Consider the following 25174-nt stretch of genomic DNA (forward strand, 5'->3'; position numbering starts at 1 on the left):
GGATTAGCACTTTTCAGAAACTAACAGGGGGATGAGGACTGGGATGTGGGGCTTTAGTGGCGTGCAAGAAAAAGGCAACAAATAGCCTTTGGGGAAGCAGGGAAGTGGACAGGAGCCACCAGGCAGCAGGGGCTGCAGTCCCACTGATGCTTCTGCACAGGGAAGGTGTTCAGTTTTGGGTAGCAGGGCACCAGGTAGTTTACCATTTGAGAGACTGATTGGAAAGCGGGACTAAGTTGCAGAAACAAACTGTAGGAGTTTAAAGAATAGCTCAAATTCACTGCGCTGGTAAGATTTTATCTTGCACTGCTCAGGCATATGGTTAAAAAAATACCAATGGCCTCCTTTGCTCCATAAATACATTGTGCGTGCTTCCTTCTGGCTCTTTGTCACCCTGGAGGGACCAAGGGCCAGGACAGGGGCTAGGCCCCATCAGCCCTGGGGTGCGGATGGACCCATGCAGGGATGCAGCACTGAGCAGAGACTCCGCTGGGCTCTAGGTGGAGACTGCGGACTGTGCAGCCTGCCTGCAGCCCCGGCCGGATCCAGGCAGCCGCTGCCCTCCAGGAGAGCCCCCAGGCTGCTCCCAGTCATTGCTGGGGGGTGAGGATGCTCAGGGTCTGAAAGGGTACCCCCAGCCTGCATGCTTTCTTAGGAGAGGTGGGGAAAAAAAAGCCTCAAAATCAATTTGCTTAAAGCAAATTCACGAGGGTCTCTCTCCCTCTGTTTGACCAGGCTGGATGGAGTTTTAAAAAGCTGGCATCAGCTCGCTGGCTCTGCCGCAAGGAGGACCCATTGTCTCTCGAAAGGCTCAAATCTGTCCCCGGGATGCGTCAGCGTGGTTTGCCAGCCCCGGGACTCAGCCAGAGTTAATGCACCAGCCTGCCAGCTCATCTACTGCCCACGTAAATCCGGGTCAGGCTGCTGCAGTCACGCTGAGCCGGGGATTGGGGATGTTGACAGCTGTGGGGTTGGGAAATCCCTGCTCCTGGTGCCCATTTTGAACCCCCATCCACAAAGTGGGGACACAGAAAACAGGAGCGAGCTTGGGAGGTGGCTCCAAGCTGGCGGCAGTGGCTCTGTAGCCCCAGAATGGAGGCTCAGGGTGAGCACCCCGCGAGGCATTGCCCTACCTGGGGTCACCCTGCAGCCCCCCCAGTCCTGCCTTGCAAGAGCAGGCTTGCAGCAAGCCGAGGTCAAATGCCTGTGCAAGCCCAGATGGCCTGCAGGGACTCAAGCTCGCCAGCTCCTTCTGGGGTCAGGCGAGCCCAAAGACGGCCCCGTCCCCTCTCACCCAGCTGCCCTGCTGGCCCCCAAAAGCACAGTGCACTGTAGGAGCACGCCCAAGCTGACACCCCTGCAAACCCCACAGCCCCGAACCCATGGGCTGTAGCACAGCAACACCAGTGCTATATTGCCTTAAACATGTGTCAAACGACCGCCCCGGCTGTTTGTCCTCAGTTCTCTCCTGGGTGTGAGCTACACGTTTTACAGAGGGAATGCAGCACGGGAGCAGGTGCTGGAGCTGGAGCCGTCCCTGCCAAGGCCAGAGCAGACGCAGGTGCCAGCGTCAGCCTAGCAGTCAGGCTTGGGGAGGACGCTGGAGGGGGCAGCACTTCTTTTTTCTTTCGTGGGAACAGAGTGAAATGGGATGTCCTGTGCCTGGCCCATCCCTGCCTTTCCCAGGCGGTTATGTCGGTGCTCTCGGTGGCAGCAGCAGCGCGGTGCCACTCCATTGCACCTCCCAGCTCCTGAAACATCTCTGCTCAGCTGGAGGGCCAGGGCATCTCCCCATGAGCAGGAGTGCAGGGGGACGCGCTCAGCTGGCAGACCCCACAGGTCTCGGCCATATCCCCCTGTAGGCGTGGCCACGGGCGGCCATGACACAGGGTGCTGTGCACGCAGTAGCACGGGGGACTTCCTGGGGTTGTTTTTTCACTCCAGCAGCAGTGACTGTGGGACCAGGTGTGCAGTGTGTGCAGGTGAGGGATGAGATACAGTAGAGGTGTTCCAGGTTGTGTCCCACGCCTGGCCAGCAAATGAGGCCTGTTACCGGTGCGAAATGCAGCAGTCAGGTTTGAGGACGCAGGAAAGCATAGGACAGCTGGATGATACCACCCCGCTGTGACACATCCTCTGGTTTGGCCCGTGGGCACAACGTACTGCATCCCGTGCAGCCCCTGTCCTTGCCCTGTTTGCTGAGTATCCGAAACCAGTGTGATCATCTTTGCCCACGTTGCTTCTTCCCTTCCCAGTGATAAATTGCTCCAGTTTTCTTTCTTCTCCTGTTTTTTTTTAATTTTTTTATTACACTTGCTCTGCACGTTATTTTGTTAATAAGGGGGTGGGAGGAACGTTTGGAACAACGCTGGAAACCCAGTGCAGCGATATCGCCTCAGGTCTGGGAGCACCAGGAAGTGAAACTGGATACAGAGTGCAAAGCCACAGTGGTAAGGAAATAGTGCCGGGCTGGGGAGACAAAACCTGCCACTTGTGCTTTGCTCCTAGGGATGAGGTGTGCTGTCCCGCGTCTCTCTATATCCCAGCCCCTGCTGTCTGCTGTTTTATAGAAAGGCTCCACCGGGATGTTGTGTATTACACTGCAGAATGTGCCGTGGTAATCATGAGTGTGTCTATAAAGGCAGAAAGTTTGGAGGGACCGAGGGGTTTTCAGGTCATGTTTTCTGCAGCTTTTCAGCCCGGTTCTTTCCATAAGCTCAGCTTTTCCCACGCAGGCAGACAGCTTGCAACGCATGTAGGGTATGTACATCTTCAGGGGGCGAGCAGAGCAGATCCTTTTACATCCTTTAAAAAAATGTTAGTCAAAACAACATTTTCTATAGTAGAAGCTCTCTGGCTTCATAGGATTTGTAAACATTACCCCCAAAGAAAGATTTTCTGCGATCTTTTGTGTAAACAGAGCTGGATGGTGACGCTTTTTAGCAGACTGGTACTTCAGCTCGGGGCCGCGGCTGTTAGATACAGCTCGTCCCTGTCACAGGGAGCCCCAAGCAGCCTCGCCAGCAGGACACCAGTGCTGGTACCACGGGTCCGTGCCCGTCCCCTTGGCCGTGGTGGTGAGAGATGGGTGGAAAGTGGATAGCAGAGATAAGGGAGTTGTGAGTCCTGGTGCGTTTGCTCAGCAACGTCCTCATGCTGGGCCAGAGCCACCGCCTCCCTGCAGACTAAACAGTTGCAGCATGTTCTCCCATGACCAAAAGAATTTAGAAAAGGGTCCTGGAATGAAACTTGACATGAACTCTGGGTGTCTCGAATATCTCCAGCTGGGAGCCTGTTAACCCCGTCCCCTCCGCTTCCCTCCTCACTGTGCGGTTCAGGCTCTGGGCAGACAGGGGGAAAATTCCATCCTCGGACCAAGCTGGCCAGCTGCCTGTGGGCTCCCAAGCCTTTCTGCAATTTTTTTATTTTTACGGCACGGATTTTGTGCAGTTTATGTACCCCTGCTGTGCTGACACACGGCAGTTTGCTGGGTGAGGCGGTGCTTGGGGAGAACGGGGATGTTCAGAGATCCCGGGCCCTTGCACCTGGAGAGGTTTTTGGGGTTTGTGAGCAGGGGCACGAACTGCCCGAGCCTCTCAGTTTGCTGGATGTGACAGAGGCTGCTCATGGCACCGCGCTCACGGCATCATGCCACGAGGTCAGCTCAGGCTTTGGTTGCATCCATGAGGTGGAAAGTCCCAAAAGCCTCAAAACAGCAGAGTGGTGGGGAAGGAGCCCCTGCCACCCACCCGCACCTGCCCCCTCGGCAGCGTTGGCGGCACTCATGGCTCTCTTTGCAGGCTTGGCCCATCTCCATAGACTCCTTGGCACCTCTGCATTATCAAGGGGCCACATCGCATGCGTGGAGCTTAAAATAAGAATGCAGCCTGCTGACAAGCTCCAGCTGGACCAAAAAAAACCCACCCGCATGGATGTTTTTTCAGGCACAGAAGTGGTCCCTGAGTGGATGCCAGGAATGGTGTTGGGGCTCCAACCTCACCCCGGCACAGAGGAGGGCTGGAGGAGTCCCATCGAACCATCCACCCCTGCAACAACAATTCAAAACAGTCCATATATGCTTGCTGGGGGAGTTATGTTCATTTTTTTCCATGGAGTGGTGGGGACCAGCACTGCTGTGGTTCCTGGGACAGGCAGGGATCTGCCCCAGGGCTTCTGCAGCAGCAGGACTGAGATGTGTGGCAAAGCTCTTCTGAAATATCCCAGGGGAGCAAGCCTGAGAAGTGGGAGCTGCCTCCTCTGGGCATTGCCGTGGGGTGTCCTGCAGGGTTGGGTCAAATGGGTGCCCCAGCTCCTCTGATGACCACCCAGCGAGTCAATTAATGTGTGTGTCTCAGCATTACTGAGACCTTCCTTAGGAAGATGAGCTGTTCCAGCCAGGTCCAGGCTCGTGGGAGAAGCAGGGCTTTCAGCAGCAGTGACAAATAGCTGTTAGCCAGCTGAGCTAGCACCCCACCAGTGTCTGTGAACCCAGCCTTAACCCACAGAGGGGCTGGGTAGGAAGGGCAACAGTGAAAATTAAGTAACGAGGAAGACAGCTCTGTCACCTGGGTACCGCTGGAGGATGGGTTGGCCAACACCCTCTGGTGAAGCAATCAGGGTGCCCAGCATGCCCCCACCTCTTCTCTCTATTTTCAGAGCATTTGTGCTCTTGGCATTATCCCACTTGAAAATTGGCTAAAGAAATGCTCCTGCAGTAACGAGGTATGAGGCTTTGTGACTGCCAGGATGCTAATGTCTTGTGCCCGAAATGGGATGCTGTGCAGTTGAACCGTGCGCTCCGCTGACCCTCGGGACACGGCATCTGCATCTCAGTTCTGGTTCTTCTCCCTCTGCGAGAGAAAAGGAGAGAGGTGTGGGATGCACTTGGGCTGCCTCCTCCCCACTCTACCGTCTCTGTGCAGACCGTGTGTCCACTCAGAGGCTCATTAGAGAAGATTTTTACATCAGGACAACTGCTAAATGGTGTTAGCTGTTCCTCGTGGCCAGACAGGGCTACTTCACCCCCTGAGCCATCCTGGAGCATCCACCCAGACAGTGCTCCAGGATCTCCAGCAACGCTTCTCTGTTTGCAAAGCCATTATTAGGCTCCCCCTCGGGTGCTGTAAAACTTGACTGAATTAACAATTAACCGAGGACCTGAGAGCCTCACTGAGGCAGTCGTGAGACAGCCACACCGGGTGGGAGGTCCCGAGTGTGGGACCAGACGGAGGGGTGGTGGAGGGACAGGGGGCACGGGTTTCAAGTGACCCCTCAGTTGCTCATTTTGGGATGACAGGGTTATTTTGGGTATGCAGATGGGTAATACCCCCCGCTACTGTTGGCTACAGTCTCTGATTATCTTCTGCCTCAGGATAGGTACCCCAAAAAACGAGGAATTTAAAATTCCTGGATGTTGCTGATGCTGGGAGCTTGCCTGGCATCTCCCAGAAAACCTTCAGGAGGGCTGGGAGTTTTCCAACCCTCATTTTCCCTTCCTGCCCAATTCCATGCGAGAGGAATAAGCAATATTTCCACAGTAAGAGCAGGCAAAACCTGGCCGTTTCCTCCTTGCAAGATGTGTCTATCCAACAGCTGCAGGATCTTTGGTCTTGTGGGGCAGCGGCATTTCACACCAGTAGGTGCCCATGCAGTGGTGGTTACTCAGACCTTCACCATGCAGCACATTTTGGAGACCACTGCCATACACGTTTAGAAAAATGGTGGTGTAAAAACATGACAGAAACACAGAGCTGTGGCAATGAAGAAGCCAGATCCACGCTGAAGGCCACCGGTTTCTTTTGCTGTTCTTGCCAAAGTGGCCAGGACTGCCCGAGAAGAGATGGGTGCCACTCGCCCGGCTGCAGATCCAGCTCGAGGAAACGCTGTGATGAAAGCCCATGGGAGTGAAATACCTCATGGCTGGGTGAAGCCCAGACCTTTGCAAGGCTGGGTAGAGTGCCATCTGTAATTTAAAGAGTTTATCTGCTTTAAATGTCAATAGCTCCTTTGTTGGAGTGATAATAATTGTTACAATTTGCATGTCTCAGTCACACACCCCAAAGCGCTGTGCAGAGGAAGATGAGTAAATTGTTCCCACTTGCAAGCCGAGAAATCAGGGTACAGAGGTGATGGGAGCCCACGCAGGACTGAAAATAAATCTCAGTCTCCTGTGCTGCTATTGCCAAGTCCTGCTCTCTGCTCGGAAGCTGTTAGCTCCACTTTTTCTTTTTGTCTGTGCTGGGCAGGCATGGCGTGGTGGGATTTTGGTGTGGTCCTTGGGCACAGGCAGGGGCCAGGAGCTCTGCTTTTGGAGGAGAGGAAGAGAGCCCGTGGAAGAGCTGCCGGTCCCCCCTCGTGTCCCACAGTCACCATGGATGAAGACTGCACAGGAGCTTTGGCAGTGGGGCCCAAGCGCCTCCTGACCTTCTTCTGCATACACCAAGCACACCTAGTTGGGCTGTATTCCCCAGAAAGCAAAGCTGTGCTCCAGAGCCTGACCCAACCTGGGACCTAAGTGCAAGAATTATTTAAATTACAGCCCACATCCGAGGGAAACAAGGCAGCAGTGCTGAGTGTGCCACAATGGCTCTCTCTGGGAGGATGCAGGGAGGGAGCAGACATCTTCTCTGCTGCCGTCGTGCTTGGGAGCTCCTCAAACCTGTTTTATTTATCTCAGGCCCTTTCCACACAGCCCTTTAAGGCTCCAACCTTTTGTAGCACATTGCCAGCAGGACCAAGTATTTAGTGCAGCGTCTCTCATCTTTTTATATAGCGCCAATCGCTGATACCCGAGCATTATATATTTCTTTTTGCGCAGTATTTCTGACTCAATATTTCCTGCCTCCTTGACAATGACTGAGTAAACAGCAAAGCTGCCAGAGGAAGAGCCCTATGTTTACAGAGCAACAAGCCCAAATGTGTAGGGTTTTTTTCCATCAGAAGGTGGTAATGCTTAAATTAACTCTCATTTTTATCCCATGGTAAACTTTTGCCCTCTAACTCGCTGCTGACACAGCTAGCCATGCGTCGGTGGGCCCAGCTCTAGGGCAGAGTTATTTGGGACTCATCTTTAAAAAGTGTGGCAAACTCCCCAGGGATGGGGTTTGGCTGCAGCTGTCGGTGCTGGAGCAAGGGCTTAGGTCCGATGGTCAAGATGCAGTGCTGCTCCTCGTCCTGCTTGCTGCTGCTGCCCACCAACAGCAGGAGAGGAGCAGAGGAGGGATTTTTCTCCTCTCCTTGGGGCTCTTCTGTCTTGAGCCTGGTCTTTAGGAGATGCCATGCCTGGGCCAAGAAGCAATAGCATTGCATGAGGTGCATCCAGATGAGAAGAGGGCTTTGACTTGGGTGCAAGAGTAGAGAGCCGCACACCAACAGCATTTTCTGCATCCCTTGCTGGCAGAAGCTTGGCAGGAGCTTCAGCTTAAGGACTCCTTGCCATGCAAGACGTGTCCGAGGGTGTGCCCATCCTTGTAGTGCATGGGCATGGGCCATCCCTGGCCTGCCTCTCATGCATGGAGGGTCCCAACGTGAAGAATGTGCTCAGCCTTTTGGGTTGTGCCCCGAACTTGTCCTGTCTGAGCCCCTTCACAGGTCTCCTTGGCATCCCCCCACTTGCTGCAGGGTTTCCTAATGATCTCTTCTCCCAAACCAGGCGGAGAAGTGAGGCCAACCCTGCTACCTGGTATAAATACATTTTATTTTAAACTGTAGGCGCTGGAGGAAGGTCATCCAGTAAATGCACTCAGCTTATCTACAGGCCGGGGCACCCCCAAATTAGTAATATAGTTCGTGTTTAAAAATACAGCCAAATTGATGAAAGATAATTTGCTTACTGCACTGACTTCATCACCTAAGTATGGGGCAGGCCAATCCATGGGTTATTTTTGTATAACTCCATGAGGCATTTCCAGAGCAAATAAAGGTCACAGGGCAGGGCAGTGGCTCTGCTGTCTGGGTTCAGCCCGTTTCTGAAGGGTTTTGCGATCCAGAGGTCTGTGGGTCAGACCTGACAGCATGGGACATGGGGTTTGTCCCTGCTTGTGCAGCCCCATGGCTCTTCCCTTCTCCCACTGCCCTGGTCCAGCTCATCTATTTTGGTGGCTAACTCCTTGGGGACCTGGTTGAATTGCTCTGCATGTTCTCCATGCCCAGAGCAAGTCCAGCTGCCGTGGAAGTTTGGCTCCTGGGGAGCCCAACTCTTGCCTGTAGAGAGACATGGTCCAAAACACCTAATTCCTACCTCTGTCAAGGTGATTTTCCTACTTTTTCAAAGGAATCCATATCATCCCTCCTTCTGCAGAGGGACACATCAGGCACAAGGGTGCAGCGATGCTCACGCAGCCAGAGGCAGCAGTGGAGCCCAGTTGTCTAAACAGATGCCAAGGCTGCCTGCTAATGGCTTTTCCAGCAAGGCTTTCCCCCATTTCCACGCAGAGCTGTGGCATAAGAGTCTTGCTAATGCAACCTGAAATGTTCTCCCTGCGCTTTGTCTGCTCCTGGAGGCTGCCGTCATCCCCATCTCAGCCCTACCGAGGTTTCCATCTCGGATGTTACAGATTATTCAGCTGCGGAGAGGGTTCTGGGGCACTGGCAACGTGGCTGTCACTGCGTTAAAGTTGTTCAGAGGTGACATGTCACTGAAATACTCTGCGTGCTTTCCTTGGCAGCGGATGGAGTCACGTAAATAACTGGCTGCGAGTAAAGGCGCTCGCACAACATGGCACGGGTGGAGGCTGCGAGGCTGGTCCCCTGTGGTGGTGGCCTCCAGGAAAGCCCTGGGGGAAGAGTTCACAACAAAGAAATGGAAGGGGGGTTATCACAGAAGAGAAATCTAACTGTTTTCTCAGGCTGGGAGCATTCCTGTAGTAGTCACATGGGTGTTTGCAAAGGGCACTGAGCAAAAGTTTGCAGGTTCTGCAGAGGCTGCCTCCATGCCCCGGCCTCCTGCAGCCTGCCCTGGCTGCAGCTTGTCCCAGCCTTGATGGGAACATCACAGTGGCTCTTCTGGGCAAGGCTGAGGCTCTGCCTGAAGCTGATAGCACAGAAAGGCTTTTTCTCTTCCCAGCGGCCTGCCATGGGTTGCTTCCAGTGAACAGCAGCACCCTGCCAGCTTCAACCAGGAAAGGTATGCTTTCTCCTTGCAGCCTTGGAACTGGCAACAAACCCACCCGTCAGCACCATAAATCCCTCCTCTAACCTGCAAGGCTCCTTTAGGGTGGCTTCTAGGGGTGACGGAGGGACTGTCACATACATGGGGAGGTTTTTTTCCTCACCTGTTCTTGGCTCATCCACCTGAAGCCCGGTGTGGTTATCCCAAGCAGCTAGGAACTCCCCAGTGTGCACCAGGGATCTCAAAACAGGCGATGCCCAGGCACTTTTTTGGCGGCCCCTGCTGGAGGATGGCCATGGGAGGAGGTCTCAGGGCATCAAGGAAGAGCCTTGGCACCCAGCAGGAGTGGCCATGCAAAGGAGCAGGGCTGGAGGCTCCCTTAGTGCAGCCAAGGGGCACGGGATGCTCTCATTGGCTTTTTTAATTGCTCAGTAGTCAGGAGGACATTTCTCTTTGGTTTTGGTTTGGTTTTCTTTGCCATTAAAAGTCAAGCAAAGACTCCAGAATGAGCAATTCAATAACCCTGGGGTGATAACCTGAGCTGGCAAATAGCTCTCCTTCACCGCTGGCCTGTGACCAGCTGAGTAACGAAAGGAAGAGCTTTGCAAACTACCCCAGAGAGCCTGAAGAGACCCAACAGTGTTTGGCTGCAGGTTGATTTCAGTCACAGACACAGTTGGGCAATTGCCTTATAGAAATGGGTGTAGAGAGGAATTACTAATCACTGTTTGGTTAATAAGTGGCTTGGGTATTTTACAAGTCTTTTTCCTGCATATGCAATTTTTTTTTTCCTTTTGTAGTGAAACATAAATAACTCCTTTCTTGGATCTTCTATGCATACAGTGCTGTCATGGAAATAATTATCGCGCTTTTGCCTGGCATTCGTTAGTAGCTGCTTTACTTACCTTTGCTTCAAAAGAAACGACTCCCGTGTGTTGTCCGGGGCATGAGAGTGATCTTTGGTGTAGTGGCTTTTATATCTTTGGCTCCACAGAGTGCAGCTGCAGGTTGGAGCACTGGGAGCAGCAAAGCCTTTGTCTCGGGCAGTAGGAATAAACTGAGATGAAAAAGATACAGGATAATTTATTTAGTTGCTGGATTTAAAACATTGTGCAAGCCGTGCTGGGAACACAGGCTGTTGAGAACAAACTTGTCCTGTTCTCTGATTTTCCCCTACTTAGTGCCTACTAATTTTTAATACCAAGGAAAGGTCACTATGGAGACAGACAAGTGAACTCATGTGGGATGTCTTGCAAGAGGCTCCGCAGCATCACTCAGAGCCCAGGGAAGACCTCTCGGCTCCGAGTGGTGCGCACACTCTGGTGCCATCCCACGTGGTGGTGGTGCCCTCTGGAAAGTTTTTTATTTGCTTTTCTCTGTTCCTCCTTGCTCGTTGCCACATGCTCCCAACACACACATACCCCTTTTCATGTCCTGCCTTTGGGCAAACCCTTTTTTCCTCCCTGGCTGGAGGACTGATGGGGAAGGCAGCTGCCTCCCTGCTCGTTCGCTCCCGGTGTTGCTCCATAAATAACGTCATCCTCATAATCCTCGGTCATGGCAACCGTCAGCTCGGGAGCAGGGTGACCTTTTAATATCAACTCTGTGCTCCCCTAATCTTCTCCTGGGTGGGCAGGCAGCCAGGCTCTGCTGTAAGTCTGTGAGACCCCAGGGAGCAGGCAGAGCGTTGGAAAGCCCCCGGCCCGACACCAGCTCGGAGCTACCTTTGCTGGAGATGCTGGACCACCAAGCCTAGCCCGGCCACCAGCATCCATCGCATCCCCCAGGCACTGCATTTGAGCCACTTGCAGTCACTTTCATTCAATTTTGGTTGTGCATATGGCAAAGAGTCTCCAAGTCCATTCAAGGGGAAGGGCCGGGCAGGGGGAAGCCATGGCAGTCACTGCAGAGGCTGGCATTGTTTCTACAGTACCTGCTTCTGGTGACTTTGCCGTAGTTAAATTCCAGCCACTCCACTGGCGTTGAGTAATCTCCCCACTGTTACTAAGTGAGTCAGTCTGCCTGTCTTCCTCCCCCTACCCTGAGTTTCAATTTCCTCCTAATTCTCCATCTAGACAGCCGTTGCCTCCCCCCTGGCGATGTGGTCTTGCTTATGCAGCCTGTCGTCTCTGTCCCTCTTGCAGAAGGATTTCACCATGCGGGAGGAGCTGCAGCAGCGGGACGTGGAACGCTGGCTGGGGTTCATCACCTTCCTCTGCGAGGTCTTTAGCACCATGAGGAGCAGCACCAGAGAACCCTTTCGAGTCCTCGTCTGCCCCATTTATACCTGCCTCAGGGAGGTAATGCCTTCAGAGGTTTTCCTTCTCCACCTTCGGGACAAGCCACTGAATTGCAGTGTCTGTGATTCATAGATACGTGCTGTGTGATTCCCAGATGTTTGCTTTACCCCTATGAACACTTCTCACCCTAAGAGTACCGATGCCTGCAGGGACACTTGGCTCTTCCTGCCTGGTGTGATTCTGGTAATGAAAAGCACGTGCTCCAAGCAGGACCCCTTTGTCAAAAGGTTTGCAAAGCCCGACAACTGGGACTGCAAACCCAATGTTTAGGTTTGCAAATCCCACCACTGCAAAAATCCCCACCAAAGGAGCTAAGAAAGCTTCTTAAAAGCAGGTGAAGCCAACTGAATGGATGAGACAGACTGAGGGGAGGAAAGAGAGAGGGAGTAATGACATAGGGGACCACCTAATGCAGTGGAAACCCAACCCTGCCATCAGGGTTGGGGACATTTCAGAACTGGATGAGGTGAGCATAGTACAGGTTGGGGGCAGAAACCTCACTGGGGACAAATGGGAAAGGAAACTCAAGTGTTAACCTTCAAAAGAGCAGGAGAGGACTTTCCTCCATGCTGTTTTAAAGATGGTTTTGTCTCCTGCTGCTGCCTGTAGAGGACTTTCTTAGGAAGAAGTCTGTCTCATTGCCCAGGGTTGGAGCTGTGAGTCTGAAATTGTCAGTAGCACTTCTGTTGGGCCATAAATAACTCACTGCAAAATAAGTTCTCCACTAGACCTTGGGCAAGGAAAGGAGAGGGAGAGGGGAAAAAATTGCCAGTAATGACTTTTTACATGCATGGAAAGATTTCTCTGAATGCAAACACATTATAAACATTTTGCCTTCGCAGTAATGCTGTGAGTAGAGTTCACAGACAGTGACTGCAACAGTGAGAAAGTGTCCGGGCATCGTGATGAGGCACACGCATCTAGCGGAGGAAGTGGGAGAGGGGTGCTAAGAATAGTGGAACTTCCCCAAAATCTCTGCCCACAGCAGTATGTGTCACCTCATCGGGAAGATCCTGGCGTCTGGAAGAGCCCACGTTCCCCCCCACTTCCCATCACAGCCATGACACAATCCAGCCCTGATTCTGCCAGGATTTTTCCCAACCCGCTCCCATCTGCCCTCACCGTGCTGTCACGGTTGTTCTCGTTGTCTTGCCACTATGTGGTGACACGGCAGCGATCTAAAGACATGTTGAAGGATGCGAGTTTCCCATATTGGGAATATTTTTTGCTACAGAATGGCTCCGTAAAAAGCTTTTACTGATTATACCAAGACCTAAACTTGCTTCTTAAAAATACATCTATTCCGTAAGAGGACAGCTCTGTCCGAGTGGTTTTGTTCATTGGAGATGAAGACCCTGTAGCACGGCTGATGTGGGTGAGCCAGAGCCTTCCAGCTCTCCTGCCCCAAAATGGCTGATCTGTGCCTGCTCACTCCGCAGAGCTGGGACCCTGACTCACGCCATTCCTGTTCAATGGCTTAGGGCTGGCTTTTCGTGCCGCCGCTGTTGTTTTTTGCTGTTTCAGCTAATCCTGTTGCACGGGGCCAGCCCAGAACAGGACCCAGAGGCTCTGAGGTGGCTGCCAGCACAACCCCGCTTGGCCCGTCCCCGACCCACAGTGAGGGCCTCCAGCAGGGACAGGCACTTTACTCTGGGTTTTTGCTCTCCTGTGTTAGTGCACTGGCACATCGGCGCCAGAGTTGCTATCTTTGGAACTCAGCTCTTGGGATACACTTCCCTTGGTGGGTTTCATGAAGCTGGGCTGGTGTCCCAGGGCAGGGCAGGGCTGGTCCTTGTGGCCTGGCCACTTTGGGACTGGCCACTAGCCGTGGGAATCCCTCCATTGCCTCGGGATGGGTTTGTGAGGTTTAGTAGTGCTCTTCGTGGCTTTTTCCCCTTCCTGCTCATCAGCACACACGTGCCCATGTGCAATCTCAGTCCCTTGCCCCTAATTCCTTCCTCCTTGGTGGCTCCCTCTGTGCTGCTGCAGCTGCACTTAGCTCTCCCTGCCTCCATCCACCCATCCTTTGGCGATAAATCATTATCAGAGGCGAGATAACATCTCTGCTTCTGCCTGTCCTTTCAGCTCTTCTTGCTTTTTAGTTTCTCTGTCTTTTTTTTCCCCTTTTCCTTTATAGCTTTGGCAGACTGAGCGAAAGGTCAGCAAGGGAGTGAGCAAGAGGAAGGGGAACGTTGCCTGATGACTGCGGCAGGAATGCTTCTTCCCTTCCCCCTGCAAAGCTTCCTCTCACCAGCTCCTTTCCTCCCCCCCCCCCCCCCAGTAAAAGCTTATTAACCCTGTCCTAATTGTGGAGCTGGGGAGGAAGCGAAGATGACAGTGAGGACATCGGTGGCCCAGGGAGGAGGAGCAGGACTTGTTTTTTCTGGCAGCGAGGGAACCTGCCATGTGAGATGGTTGCGCCCTGCTTTTTGCTGCCCGTCAGCTCTGTCCCTCTCGCTTGGGCTCGGGGACAGAGCCGGCCTTGGGAAGGGTGAAACAAGGTGGGGACAGGCTCTGGGGCTGTGCCTGGGTGCAGGGCAGCATGTCGTCACATCCAAGCCAAAAAAAAAAAGCAGCACATCCAAGCTGAAGTTCATCTCGGGCTAAATGTATGAGTGATAAACAGTCAGGTCTGCTAGCCGATGGGAGCAGGGTGCTGCACGGGCTGAGAGCACTGCATCCCTGGGGAGCCAGGCAGCTGTGGCGGCAGGCATGGGAGCAGACATTTAATCAGAGCCCAGGAAATTTGGGTCAGAGCTGCCACCATGCCTGGGCAATGTTTTGGGAGTTGAGTGACGGTGCCCCTGTGAGGGGACGTGGTGCCAGCACGGCAGGGAAGGGCGCACCGAATGGGGTGGAGCAGGGAGGGACGGCCACCAGCACCGTGTCCGAGGTGGGGACAGGGCATCCCGTGAGCTGAACCCCCAGGAACCAACAGTATTTCATTTTCACCATTGGGAGGTTTGGGGGCAAGAGGTGTGCAGGCAGACAGGAAGGTGTATTCACAGGAGGGGCAAAATTGGGATTTTAGGCAAAGATGGTTTGCCAAGAAAAGTAAGACATGGGTGCAGCCATCATTAAAAATGGTTTGACAGAACCCAGTGAGCTTGTGTGGTGCTTTGGATTGACATTGTGGGGTTTAAAGATGGAGAAGGAGAATGGGTCACCTGAGCCCAGGCCAAAGTCTGGCATTGCAGGCAGCTCGGGAGTATAGAAAGGAAAGCCCTTTTTCGGGTGAGAACCGGAGGACTATTGCAGCCATCAAATCTGAGGAGTTTGTGCAAAGAATAATAAGGCGTTGAGGTTAAACATAAATAAGAGAAAGAGCTTTCCTCCTATCCATCCCTCTGCACCCGGGGGAACCGGGAGTGAGCTGGAGGAGGGTGTTGTTCCTGGGGAAGGGCTCTCTGCAGGACTTGAGATAATAAACAATGCCATTTGCCATCTGTTGTTAACTGGATCTGACCACTTCCACCTTCCCTACCTCTCTCCTGGGCTGTCCTTCACCCTGCTGCCCATGACCGCGTGTGCTCGGTGGGGTTGGTGCAGGTAGCCCAGCTCACTGCCCTCCCTGCTTAGTCCCCAAAGGGGAGCATAAGGCCTGGGTCCTGCGGGCCTGGCACAGCTCGTGGTGACGGCCGAGGTGTTCTGGGAAGGAGGGGTGGTAGCCAGCGCTGAGCCATGGCTGTGCTCTGCAGAAGCCAGGACGGACAACTGGTGTCCGGAGGTTTGGCTTCTCTCGCGTCTCCATCCCATCCTCAATGTGATGTTGTTTGGACGCCAACCCAGGCGGTGCCTCTGGGCCTGGGAGCTGCCACCTTCCTGCCAGCCCTCTGCCAGCAGGAGCAGCTTCCAGCCAAGGTGTTTGGTGTCAAGTGCTGCTTTGGATGTATTTGCTTATTTTTATGATGCCATCCAGCAGCCAGACCGTGCTTTACATCCAGGTAACCTGAGCAGTTGCCTATGGCAGCAGAGCGAGAAGGTGGAAAAACTGGCTTGCAGGACTTCGAGAGGTGCCAGGCAGTGATGTTGCTGGGGTTCCTCAAGGCACCTTGCTGACTGGGGTCCCACAAGGGCCTGTGGGCTCTGCCTCCCTCCTACCCCCATACTAACCCGATCCCATCCCTTCCCCCTGCCCCGTGCTCGTTTCCTGCACAGGACTTGGTATTTTTCCTTGTTGACTCCTTGCTCTGGCCCACTGAGGTCCCTCGGGATGGCAGGGCCTCGAGCACACTGAGTGGTCCCCCTGACGCAGTGTCATCTGAAGACTTGGCAGGAGTGTGCTGCTCACCTCCTCAGTCATTGATAAGGATGCTAAATGGGGCAGGCCCCGTTATAAACCCCATGGCACTCCTCGTTACTGGCCTCCAGGTGGAGTTGGGTTGTAACCCAGTAACTACAACACTCCGAGCCCAACCGTCCAGCCAGTTTTTAACTTACCTGGTTGTCCACCCCTGATATCCTAGCTCGGATATGGGAATCTGTGGGAGGCAGAATCAAAACCCTCGCTAAAATCAAGGCAAAAGACATCTGTGCTCTTCCCCTATCCATAAATCCAGAAGGTGAGCAAGCTGATGAGGCACATCCACGCCAGTCTCCTTCTTCTCCCTCACGTGCCCAGAAATACGTTTGAAGATGACTTGCTCCATGGTTTTTCCAGGGCCTGAGGTGGGGCCGGTGGGCCCATAATTCCCCATATGTTGCGTCTTCCCAATCACGGACTTGCCAGGGGTGCCAGGGAGCAGCCCTGCTCTGGCACCATCCCACTCTTGGCACCCTTGGGTGCATCAGATGGGGCTGTCGGGGAAGGTTCAGAGCAGATCCCAGGAAGCAGCTCATCACAGACTAATTAAACCACAGAACTAACTACTTGTGCGAGAGGCTGCGGCTGCAGGACCAGCCCACGGAGGTCCCCCCCGTCTTGGAGCGCTTATTGCTGACAGGGCTGGGAGGGCACCCTGGCTTGTGTCACCACGAGCATCCCTGCCGATCAGGGGTCCGTGGGCACCCAGCTGCCCCGCGGTAGCTGCTGGCAGTTCTTATTCCCAGCCCTGAGGGCTGGAGGCAGCGTCCGGGCGCAGTGAATCAGCCTGCGGAGGCAGTGGGGAGTAGAGCTGGCAGGCTGGCAGCGGGCAGGACAGTTGCTCCTCTGCAGGAGCGTCTCCTGCCTCCAGTCTGGCTGGCATAGACGGTCCCATTTCAGCATCGTTTAAAATCCTGGCATGGTCCCATCACTTCCCTGCCTTGGTACGCGCTGCTAACTTAAAGCCTCAGGGTGGTGGTGCAGGAAGGATAAATACTCCCTGTCTAATTGCCTTTCCCCCACGTCTGAGTCTGTGGTGCACAATGCAGACTGGTATCCACTCCCCTCCCTTCTCTTAGTGCCTGTTATCTCCTGGGGCCATATTGTGTAATTTAGAAAAATATTCTAACACAGTAATTAACATCTGAACTTCAAGAGGGCACTGCCTTTTCACTGTCTCCTTCAGAGGAAGAGAGAGGGAAAACCTTCCCGACTCCAGCCAGACAAGCTGGAGGGTGGTGCTGTTTGGGAAAGAAAATTGTATCTTTTAACGTGGAGGGTTTTTTTATTTTAATCGCTCTCACTTTTTAAAAAGCATCAAGCTTTTGAGTCAAAAGAGAGTCTTTGACAGTATAATATGATGCTAGGATTTTAAGATTACGCTCCCAGTCAGAGAGCGAGACAGGATTTGCCTCTTTATCATACAAGTGAAGGCACCGAGAAGGCCAGATCCTGACCCCGTGCCACCCTGCTGCCCAGGTAGCTCCACGGGGCTGGGCCTGACCAGAGAAAATAATGAAAATATAAATCCTGATGGAAGAGGAACTGGGGGTGGGGAGAAAGGAGGAAATCAGTGTTAAGTTGTTACACCTAAAAAGCTGTGCCAGTCGTTGAGCTGAGCCCCAAGAAGAGACACCTTGCCTGACCTTGTCCCCACACAGTGTCCTCCTTGGTGTCCCCTCAGACCATGGGGACAAATGCCTTTTAGGCATGATGAAAATCGATTTCTTCCAGTTTGTGCTTCCCCACTTTGGACAGGGACAAACCAGAACATTTGAGGTGGGCACTTGCGAGGCATCTCACCTCGAGAGCAGATGATGAGGAGGGACAGGGACACCAAACTGACAAGGTCTTTGCGATGCCGTGGAGTCCCACTGCTCAGCTTAGTGTTTTGAGCATGGGAACATGTTTTCTTAGAAAGCTACAGGACTTTGTTTGGCCCTAGACAGTAAGCATGAAAACCGCAGTGGCATATTTTAAATAGGGGAGGACTCTCATGCCAGAGATACAATTTCCAAGGAGAGAATGCGCTCCCATACACACAGCTGCTGACTCCGGGCTTTGCTCTCTTCCATGTAGGTTTCCATCACAGTTACTCTGATTTGCATGGGTTTGGAGCAGCTTTGCAGGCAGAGCTGCATTTAGGGCAGAGCTGAGGCCACCAAGGACAGCCAGGGCCACCAGTGTCCCCTTGCCCCGCAGGAGAGGTGGGGAAGCATCTTCATTTCTCGGGGACCCACGGAGAAGGTAGAGGAAGCAGTTATGTTGGAGAAGAAACGAAGCTAGATACCATCTCACCGGATGGTCCCTCCTCCTCACGTGGCTTTGTTTCTGTCTTTCGCCCTCCATACCCAGCATTGTTAGTTCCCGAGGCCCTTTCAGCTGGATGTAAACACAACTATTTGCGTCTGCTGCCATGCGCTCGCAGAAGAGCCAGGAAAGCGGAGAGCATCCGGCGGGCAAGGGTGGAGCCCTTTGCAATCAAGCGTGATGGTCTCGCCGCTTTTTCTTTCCATGTTTTGTGTTTCCCTGGACCCTTGGGATGAGATCACATCCTCTGCTCCCAGGGTTATTATGTCTTCAGACAGGCAGGATGAAGCCGACTGTCTGGGTGGCTCGGTGTCTCGCACGCGCAGACTGGGTGGCTCTGTCTGTCCTCACCCACGTGTGCACCTTCGAGTCCCACTCGGAAAGCCCCGGTGGTCCCGCAGGTGAGGGTGATGGCCCCCCACCTCCAGCTTGAGTGCCTAGTGGGAGCCACCGGACTGCCCTGGCTGGCTTGGTGAGTGACCCTATTTTCTTTGTCACTGTCTCCAGTAATTGCCTTTTAATGGTTTCCATCTTCGTAGGAATCCCTTCTGCTGTTCCAGGTCCAGGGAGAGAGAGTCATGTTTCATGGTTTCCCTTGTCTGCAGTGGAAAGGAGTAGGAGGAGTTTCCCACGGCTGGGTACAGGGTTTTGTTCCTCTGGCCTTAATTCAATTTGCTGTTAAGTACCTCTTGTTTGAGTTCCTCAGGAGCCCGACAAGGAGGATACCCAACATTTTGGTTTACTTGATGCAATAAACAAACTAATCTCTTCTTACCGTCCTCCCAGGTAGTTCTGGTTGGGTAATAGGAGAACACAAGTCTCTTCCTCAGCTAAAAGCAGCACGTCACTGTAAAACAAGTAGGTGCCACCAAGCCAATTCCTTCAAGTTGTCCCGAATACATTAGGGAAAGGCCTCGCATGGACACGGCAGCCATGCCAGCACGAGTAGCTCCAGCCCGTAGCTCCTTGTGGGGCCAGCAGTGCCCCATGCAGGTGGTCTCTTCCTAACAGAGCAAGTGTGAATTGCCATTGGCATCTTCTCTAAGGGGCTGAGACCAGGCCACCCCTGTCAGGGAGTTGGGAAGAGGGACCTCTAGATGAGATGTAAGGGCTGGTGGCACCTTGTGCATCTTCAGGGGGCTTGAAACCTTTACTGCATGAGCAGAAGGCCATGCGGAGAGAAGGACCATTTCAAGCGGACGGCTCAATGCTAGATGGCAACGAGTTGTGTGAGACGGGTCTCATGAGCTGGGGGTTATCCCATTAACCCTCCCCAGGGATGGTGTGGACATGGTAAGGTTGAGCTACAGCAGGGTGGACACAGCCTGGCGTGCTGAGGTGAGCACCAGGACCTGCTACCTGTCTTCATGCAGACCTCACCAAAACAAGCCTGGAGGCCACAGGCTGAGCTTTTAGGGTGGCTGTTCTTGTTTTCTCAAGTCATGTTCAGCCTCACCCTCTGCTGCTGATTCAGAGTGCAGTGAGGCTGGGCAAGAAGGCAGTGTGCCTTCTGCATCCCCCCCCCATCAGCTCCATAAGGGAAAGGTTCCCCAAACACATTTAACCTTTGGGCACCCTCAGCATCAAATGGCTCAGCAGAGAAGATGCCGCTTGTGACTGTGGCCTTCAAAACGTCTTCTCTTTTCAAGAGCTCGCTTGTTTTTTCGTTAGAATCTGGACTCACCTGACTTGCCTAGCTCAGGGTATGCCCTGCATGGTACTCAGTGCCCCATAGAGACAGTGGCACTGGCACAGTTTGTTGGTGGGTGCAGGGTCAGCCCAGCTGACACTCTGATGCCCAGGATTGGGGAACTGATACTTCTGATGGGAGCAGATTGTAGAAATCCTGAAACTGGCCTTGTTGGTAGAGTGTTTTGTAATTACTTGTCCCCCACACCCTCATTTGTACTTTGCATTTTCCCCAGTCTTGGTTGTTTTCACCACCCCGTGCCTAGTGACAATAAGAAAACTGGAGCTGTAACAATCTCCTTTAGCTCCAAGAGCTGCGTGACTGTCCCTATGCAAAGCAGCAGAGGAGGCACATGGATCTTATTGCAGGCATCTTCCATAAAGACTTGCGACAGTAGGTTGATAAGGGTCCTCTGGAAAAGCAGCAAATTGCTATTGATGTCTTTCTGCAGAAAGCCTGGGAAGAGCAGCCCCTCCTTTGCAGGAGGCTTTTGCTGCCAGGAGGATCCATCTAGCAGGACGTGGGACTTCCAGGAGAAGGCTGTCAGCCCTTGCCCTGTTTCCCACCAGTGCCGTGAGCCCCCCAGCAGCTGCTACAAGCAGAGCATGCATTCGCACCGCACTGGTCCCGCTGCTGTTGCTGCTCCCCAGGAGATGGCTCCTCCGCTGTCTCACCACTCTCCAAGAAGTCCCAACCATCCCGTGGCTCTGGGTGAATATTTCGGGAGGTGGGAAAGTTTGGTGCTTTCACACTGGAGTCATCACTGAAGCATCACAAAACACTGCATGCTAAGAGGCAGTTTGCGGCAAGCACTGCTTATGCCATTTTGCAAGTGCTATCGTATCCAGTAATTAGTGCTGTGCCTTACAGGAAGAATGCTGCTGCAGTTGTGAAGGGTAATGTACACGTTCGGCTGCTCCCACTGCCTTTCCCGGTGGGGAGAGCTGCAGAGCACGATCCAGCCTGCATGGTTTGGTGATAAGCGGGGGACTGCAAGGCAGGTTCTCCATCCTGCTTGTGGCGTGCGCGCCCTGGAGAATGCCACGTAAGCACTTCAGCCTCTCTGCCGCCCCGTCTGTCTCTGGAGAAAGTAGGTAATGAACCCAAATAATCGCGGGTATGTGTAATGGGGGAGTGTGGCTTGCTCCTGGTGGTCTGCACTGACAGCGTGCGAGTCCATTGCCGTTTGGAGGGAGCCAGCCAGTTCTCTGTGGTGAAGTCCAGCTGCAGGTTTAGGGCCTCTTTGCCCCCTCAAGCACTGTTGCGTACCCATTCCATGGGACTTCCCTTTGCAAAGACTGGTGCCAGCAGCACTTGTTTCCCTCGGGAGTGCAGGGGAGGAAGGAACTGGGGGAAGAATGCCCTGCGCCCCACGTAATCCCTGTCCCCCCACTACACACAGCACTCCCAGGAACAGCCCCTCAGGTTTATTTTTGCTTGTTCGCAAAAACATTTAGCACCCATCGCCCAGCAGGACGCAGAAATTCGGGAGCGGGAGCCCTCCCTCCGCAGAGATGTAGGCGCGAGCGCCTGCTGCCTCCTGCCAGTCTGCAAAGCTGTTAGTCTGGCACCAGCAACAAAAGTGAGAAGCCTTTCACAACCGAGACTGGGTATTATATGACCGGCAGGGCAGATTCTGGCATGCAGCCTCCACTCTTAGGAAATTGAGCAGACTTTTTGTCTGCTTTCCAGCAGGAACTGCTTCTTTCACTCGCCCGATATGGGGACCGGCTGGAGAGCAAAGGGAAGTTTTCTTGCAGCCAGCCCGAGCCTCAGGGGGATGATTACAGGCTGAGCTGAGCAGCATGTGAGGCTCGCTCACCTGCGCTGCCTCTGCCTCGCACTCCTTCCCCAGCTCCCTCGCCCGCGCTGGGCAACTGGGGTAAAAGATGTGGGAACCTGCTGGAGAGTGACCTGGTGGGGTGCGGGCACATCTCCGCAGCAGGGAGGAGCGGCTATAAATACTTAAATAAATAACAATTCCGATGTGGGAGCACTAAGTTAATAGGTATAGCCTGTTTATGTTAAGATATTTTAAGTAAATATAAATCTGATTACGAGGGTCGGGTTTTGATCATGCAAAAGCCACGACTGCAGGGCTACAGTGTCCCCGGTAGCTGCAGAGTGCCTGTCTGGGCACAGCCCTGCTTGTGTGACCTGGCTGGCACTCGGCCCCCCTGGCTGTCCCAGGGACATCCCAGCAGGATGGAGAGTGACATCTGACTGCAGTCTCCTTTTGGCCACAGGTAGATAAGGCAAATATGCCCTTTAGCCAAATTGCTGCGCATTGGACAGTCTTTGATGTATTCACCCACATAACCACTTTTTGAAGCAGGCAAGAGTGTCCCAGCTCCATGGCTGGGAAGCCAGGGCAAGGAAAGCCCAAGTGAAGGTGCAGCTTTCCCTGGCTGCATCTCACCAGGGTAGACCAGGGTCACACGAGGAGAATGCAGCAGAGGAAGGACGGGAATCAGGCCACCATGGGACCTTCCTAATTGCCTCAGCCTTTAGAAAATCTTCCCCCAGTTTGCAGACTGAGTATGTTTGCATAAAGCCATGGGAAGGGAGCATCAGTTTCTGCAGTCATCTTCCTGTTAACTTGCTTTAACTCCACATTTCTTGCTTTAATTTTCATGCTGTGTACTTCACTAACAAATACCAAACATAGGCGAGATGAATGTATGTTAACTTGCACCCCTGCTCCATTCCATGCTCACAAGCCAGTCTCCATTAAATACCCCAGGAGCTTGTTTCCAGGCTACTGCCTGTTTATATTTGTCCCTGACTGAAACATATATTTTTTGCTGGGTTTAAAGTAATCTCATGGGTTTTTTTGTGAAGGATCTGTGAACTATTTGTGAGAACTTATCTCAGAGCGTGCGGCTTGGGCTTAACTAACTTTTTCCAAACAACTCAGCAGGAAGATAAACTTGTGGGAACTGCTGCATGTATTCAACGCCCTGGCTGGACCTTTGGCTAACGCGAGATAAAACCGACAGGACCACATGCTCAGGCAGATGCCGTAAACATCGGCTTCAAAGCAAACAAACTGCTGTCTGCGGAAAGCAGAAGAGAGTGAAGACAAAACTTTGAGACCAATGATAATTCCTCAAGTTACCTCTTTTTTCCTAGCTTTTTCCAGCGGTTGTGGGCCTGTAAACAAATTGGCATTTATTTGGAAAGGAAGGGAAAGAGGGAAAAATGAGTGGGAAGGAGAAACGATTAAGGCTGAGCAGCAGAGCTGCGGTGTTAACTAAGAAGTGTGACTTCAGAGCAAACCCAGTTACACTGAGCGGTGTTGTGCATGGGCAGCTGTAATTAGTCCAGCCGCTTTTCCCAAGTATGCCTTTCCCTGATGAATTTCAGACACTAGTGAAGTCAGTTTTCCCAATTTTTCTCCATTTTCTCCATGTTTAGCGCATGCATCCAGGGAGCAGCTCAGGACCAGCGGTACGTGGCTGCACTGATACCGGTTTCTAAGCCCAACAGAGTGGCAGTGGCTGTAACTCCCAGTGCTGCCAGCACCTGTGATTTTATCATGCACCTTGCGATAGCGTGTTGTTCACAATACCCCGGCTCCCTGGGTCAGCTGGCTGAGAATCTCAGCTTTTATCTGCTTGGAAAACAACCCAAACAACCATGCTTTATCTCCTGTGGTTTGAGCAGAAAGCCTGAAAAGGTGTCTTTGTGCGCATGACAAAGTCAGAAAGCGAAGATGACAACAAAGAAGCGTGTGCTAGCAAAAATATAAGTGGTTTTGATCCAGTTTTGCTCATGGCCCCTGATTTTGTAGGGTCGGACAGGCTGAGCTCCTGCGCTTTGCGATTGCCAGGTGGACGCTGCCCCCCTGACCACATGCACCAGGTCTGAAACAAGAGGGGAGAGCGAGGTAGCAGCCCCCAGGAAGGCATCAACACACAGCAAGGAACTGGTAGACTGGGAGTTGCACAGGCATCTTCCCTCATCCCACACCATCATGGTTTGACCTTACAGCACCATTTGGGCTTTCTCTTGAAAGCTGCTTGTGCCTACAAGCTTGTCTTTGTAATGCAAAGCTCACAGAGAGCAGAACAGGGCCTGGAGTTGGTTCCCAAAGTGGGGAAGCGGCTGAAAACATAGCCAATAAAATGCCAAAACGTGGATGGAGATCCTCCTTCACTGCTTTGAGGCCTCAGATGGAGGATGAGATGGTGAGAAGGGACGAGGGAAAATCCCATGCTCTCAGCAAGCAGCATTGCTCCAGAAGAAAAGTTTACACCTGAGACACAAGAGTTTCACTGGAACCATTGTGCTTGCAACCATATATAATCAGCCTGGAAGGAGTCATATTCACAACGCGCCGGATGTTCGCACTCTGCCATCGGGTAATTTCATGGCTGTTGGGAGACCGTCCCAGCGGGACAGGGAGGCTCGGCCGTGGGCAGGCAGCCCTTGGGCAGGAGCCCAGCATAGCCCTTCCCTCCCAAAGGGCTGCTCTGCTGCGTGGGTACAGTCATCCGAGGGCTGTGTTTCCTGGCCATGTACGTGGAACGAGTGTATTTTCTCAATGCCTGCCGGGGGGATAAAAAAAAGCCTTGTTAAACTAATGGAAATTTATCCTGAAAGTTGTTAATCTAAAAGATCCAGAGGGAGGAGGAGGTCGTGCATTTCCACTCACCCCCTCTCTCCTCTCTCTTGCAGTTGTTGCAATCTCAGGACATGAAGGAAGACGCCGTGCTTTGCTGCTCCATGGAGGTAGGGAAGCTCTGATGCCACCTGCCCCTCCTCATTGCTCTGCCCCTTCTGTCCTTGGTTGTGCACGTGCCCAAACCCAGAGCCATGTCACCTAGCTGCGTTACACCCAAATACAAAAGACAACACCATGGGATAAGAGAGGCGGCTGTCACTGTGCTTCCAATGCATGTGAATGGATGCAACCAAATTTGCTAGCCAGGGTCCCACCACAAAACTAATTCCTATCATCCTGGTTCCTTTGAATCTCTTCCAGATTCCTTCAGATCTCACCGTGCGGTATTTTTTAAGCACAAAACTACTTGTATTGGAGCAAAGGCTCCATCATGCTGCCTTTGCTCATGCAGTGGCAGTGGCTCCCGCAGAGAGGCTTGCTGTGCTCAGAAAGCTTTGCAGAGAAACGATGGTACAAATATAGCATGGGTGAAATTGCAAAGTTTCATTAGCTTCACTTTTTGGAAGTGATTGGACCATGGGGACTGATGTTTGCCTTGAAGAGAGAGGTTGAAGTAGGCTGCAAAATTGCAGGTGGATGGTTGAAATTCAGCAAAGTGGCAGGCAGCTGAAGAGGAAAGTTTGCATTTTTAAAGTCAGGACTTTTGAGAACTCTCCATTCAAATCCCTGATGCCTCACGAGCCTGAGATTGGGTTTTCTGGGGTTTACGCTGCTTTAAAAACACTTGGCCATCCTTGGAGAAGAGGTGCGATGGCTGGAAATGCAGACCTTGCTG

At 52.9% G+C, this 25174-nt stretch overlaps 1 protein-coding gene and 1 long non-coding RNA gene across 8 annotated transcripts in view; both read left to right on the plus strand.

Annotated features, from left to right (window-relative positions):
- Window positions 1-25174, plus strand: part of CTIF (cap binding complex dependent translation initiation factor) — a 154236-nt gene that overhangs the window by 124453 nt on the left and 4609 nt on the right. For 6 of the 7 annotated variants that reach the window (XM_080572150.1, XM_080572151.1, XM_080572153.1 and 3 more), the window contains 2 exons: window positions 11254-11409; window positions 24393-24446. In XM_080572150.1, the coding sequence (XP_080428276.1) occupies window positions 11254-11409; window positions 24393-24446 (210 nt within the window). The remainder of the gene's footprint in view (window positions 1-11253; window positions 11410-24392; window positions 24447-25174) is intronic. The other variant, XM_080572155.1, reaches the window with a different exon arrangement.
- LOC308184886 lies at window positions 13576-20806 on the plus strand. Its single transcript, XR_013943001.1, has 3 exons — window positions 13576-13717; window positions 14303-20439; window positions 20583-20806. It is a non-coding gene; the product is annotated as an uncharacterized lncRNA (long non-coding RNA).

Source organism: Anser brachyrhynchus, assembly GCF_964034855.1.
Source record: "Anser brachyrhynchus genome assembly, chromosome: W".
NCBI lineage: Eukaryota > Metazoa > Chordata > Aves > Anseriformes > Anatidae > Anser > Anser brachyrhynchus.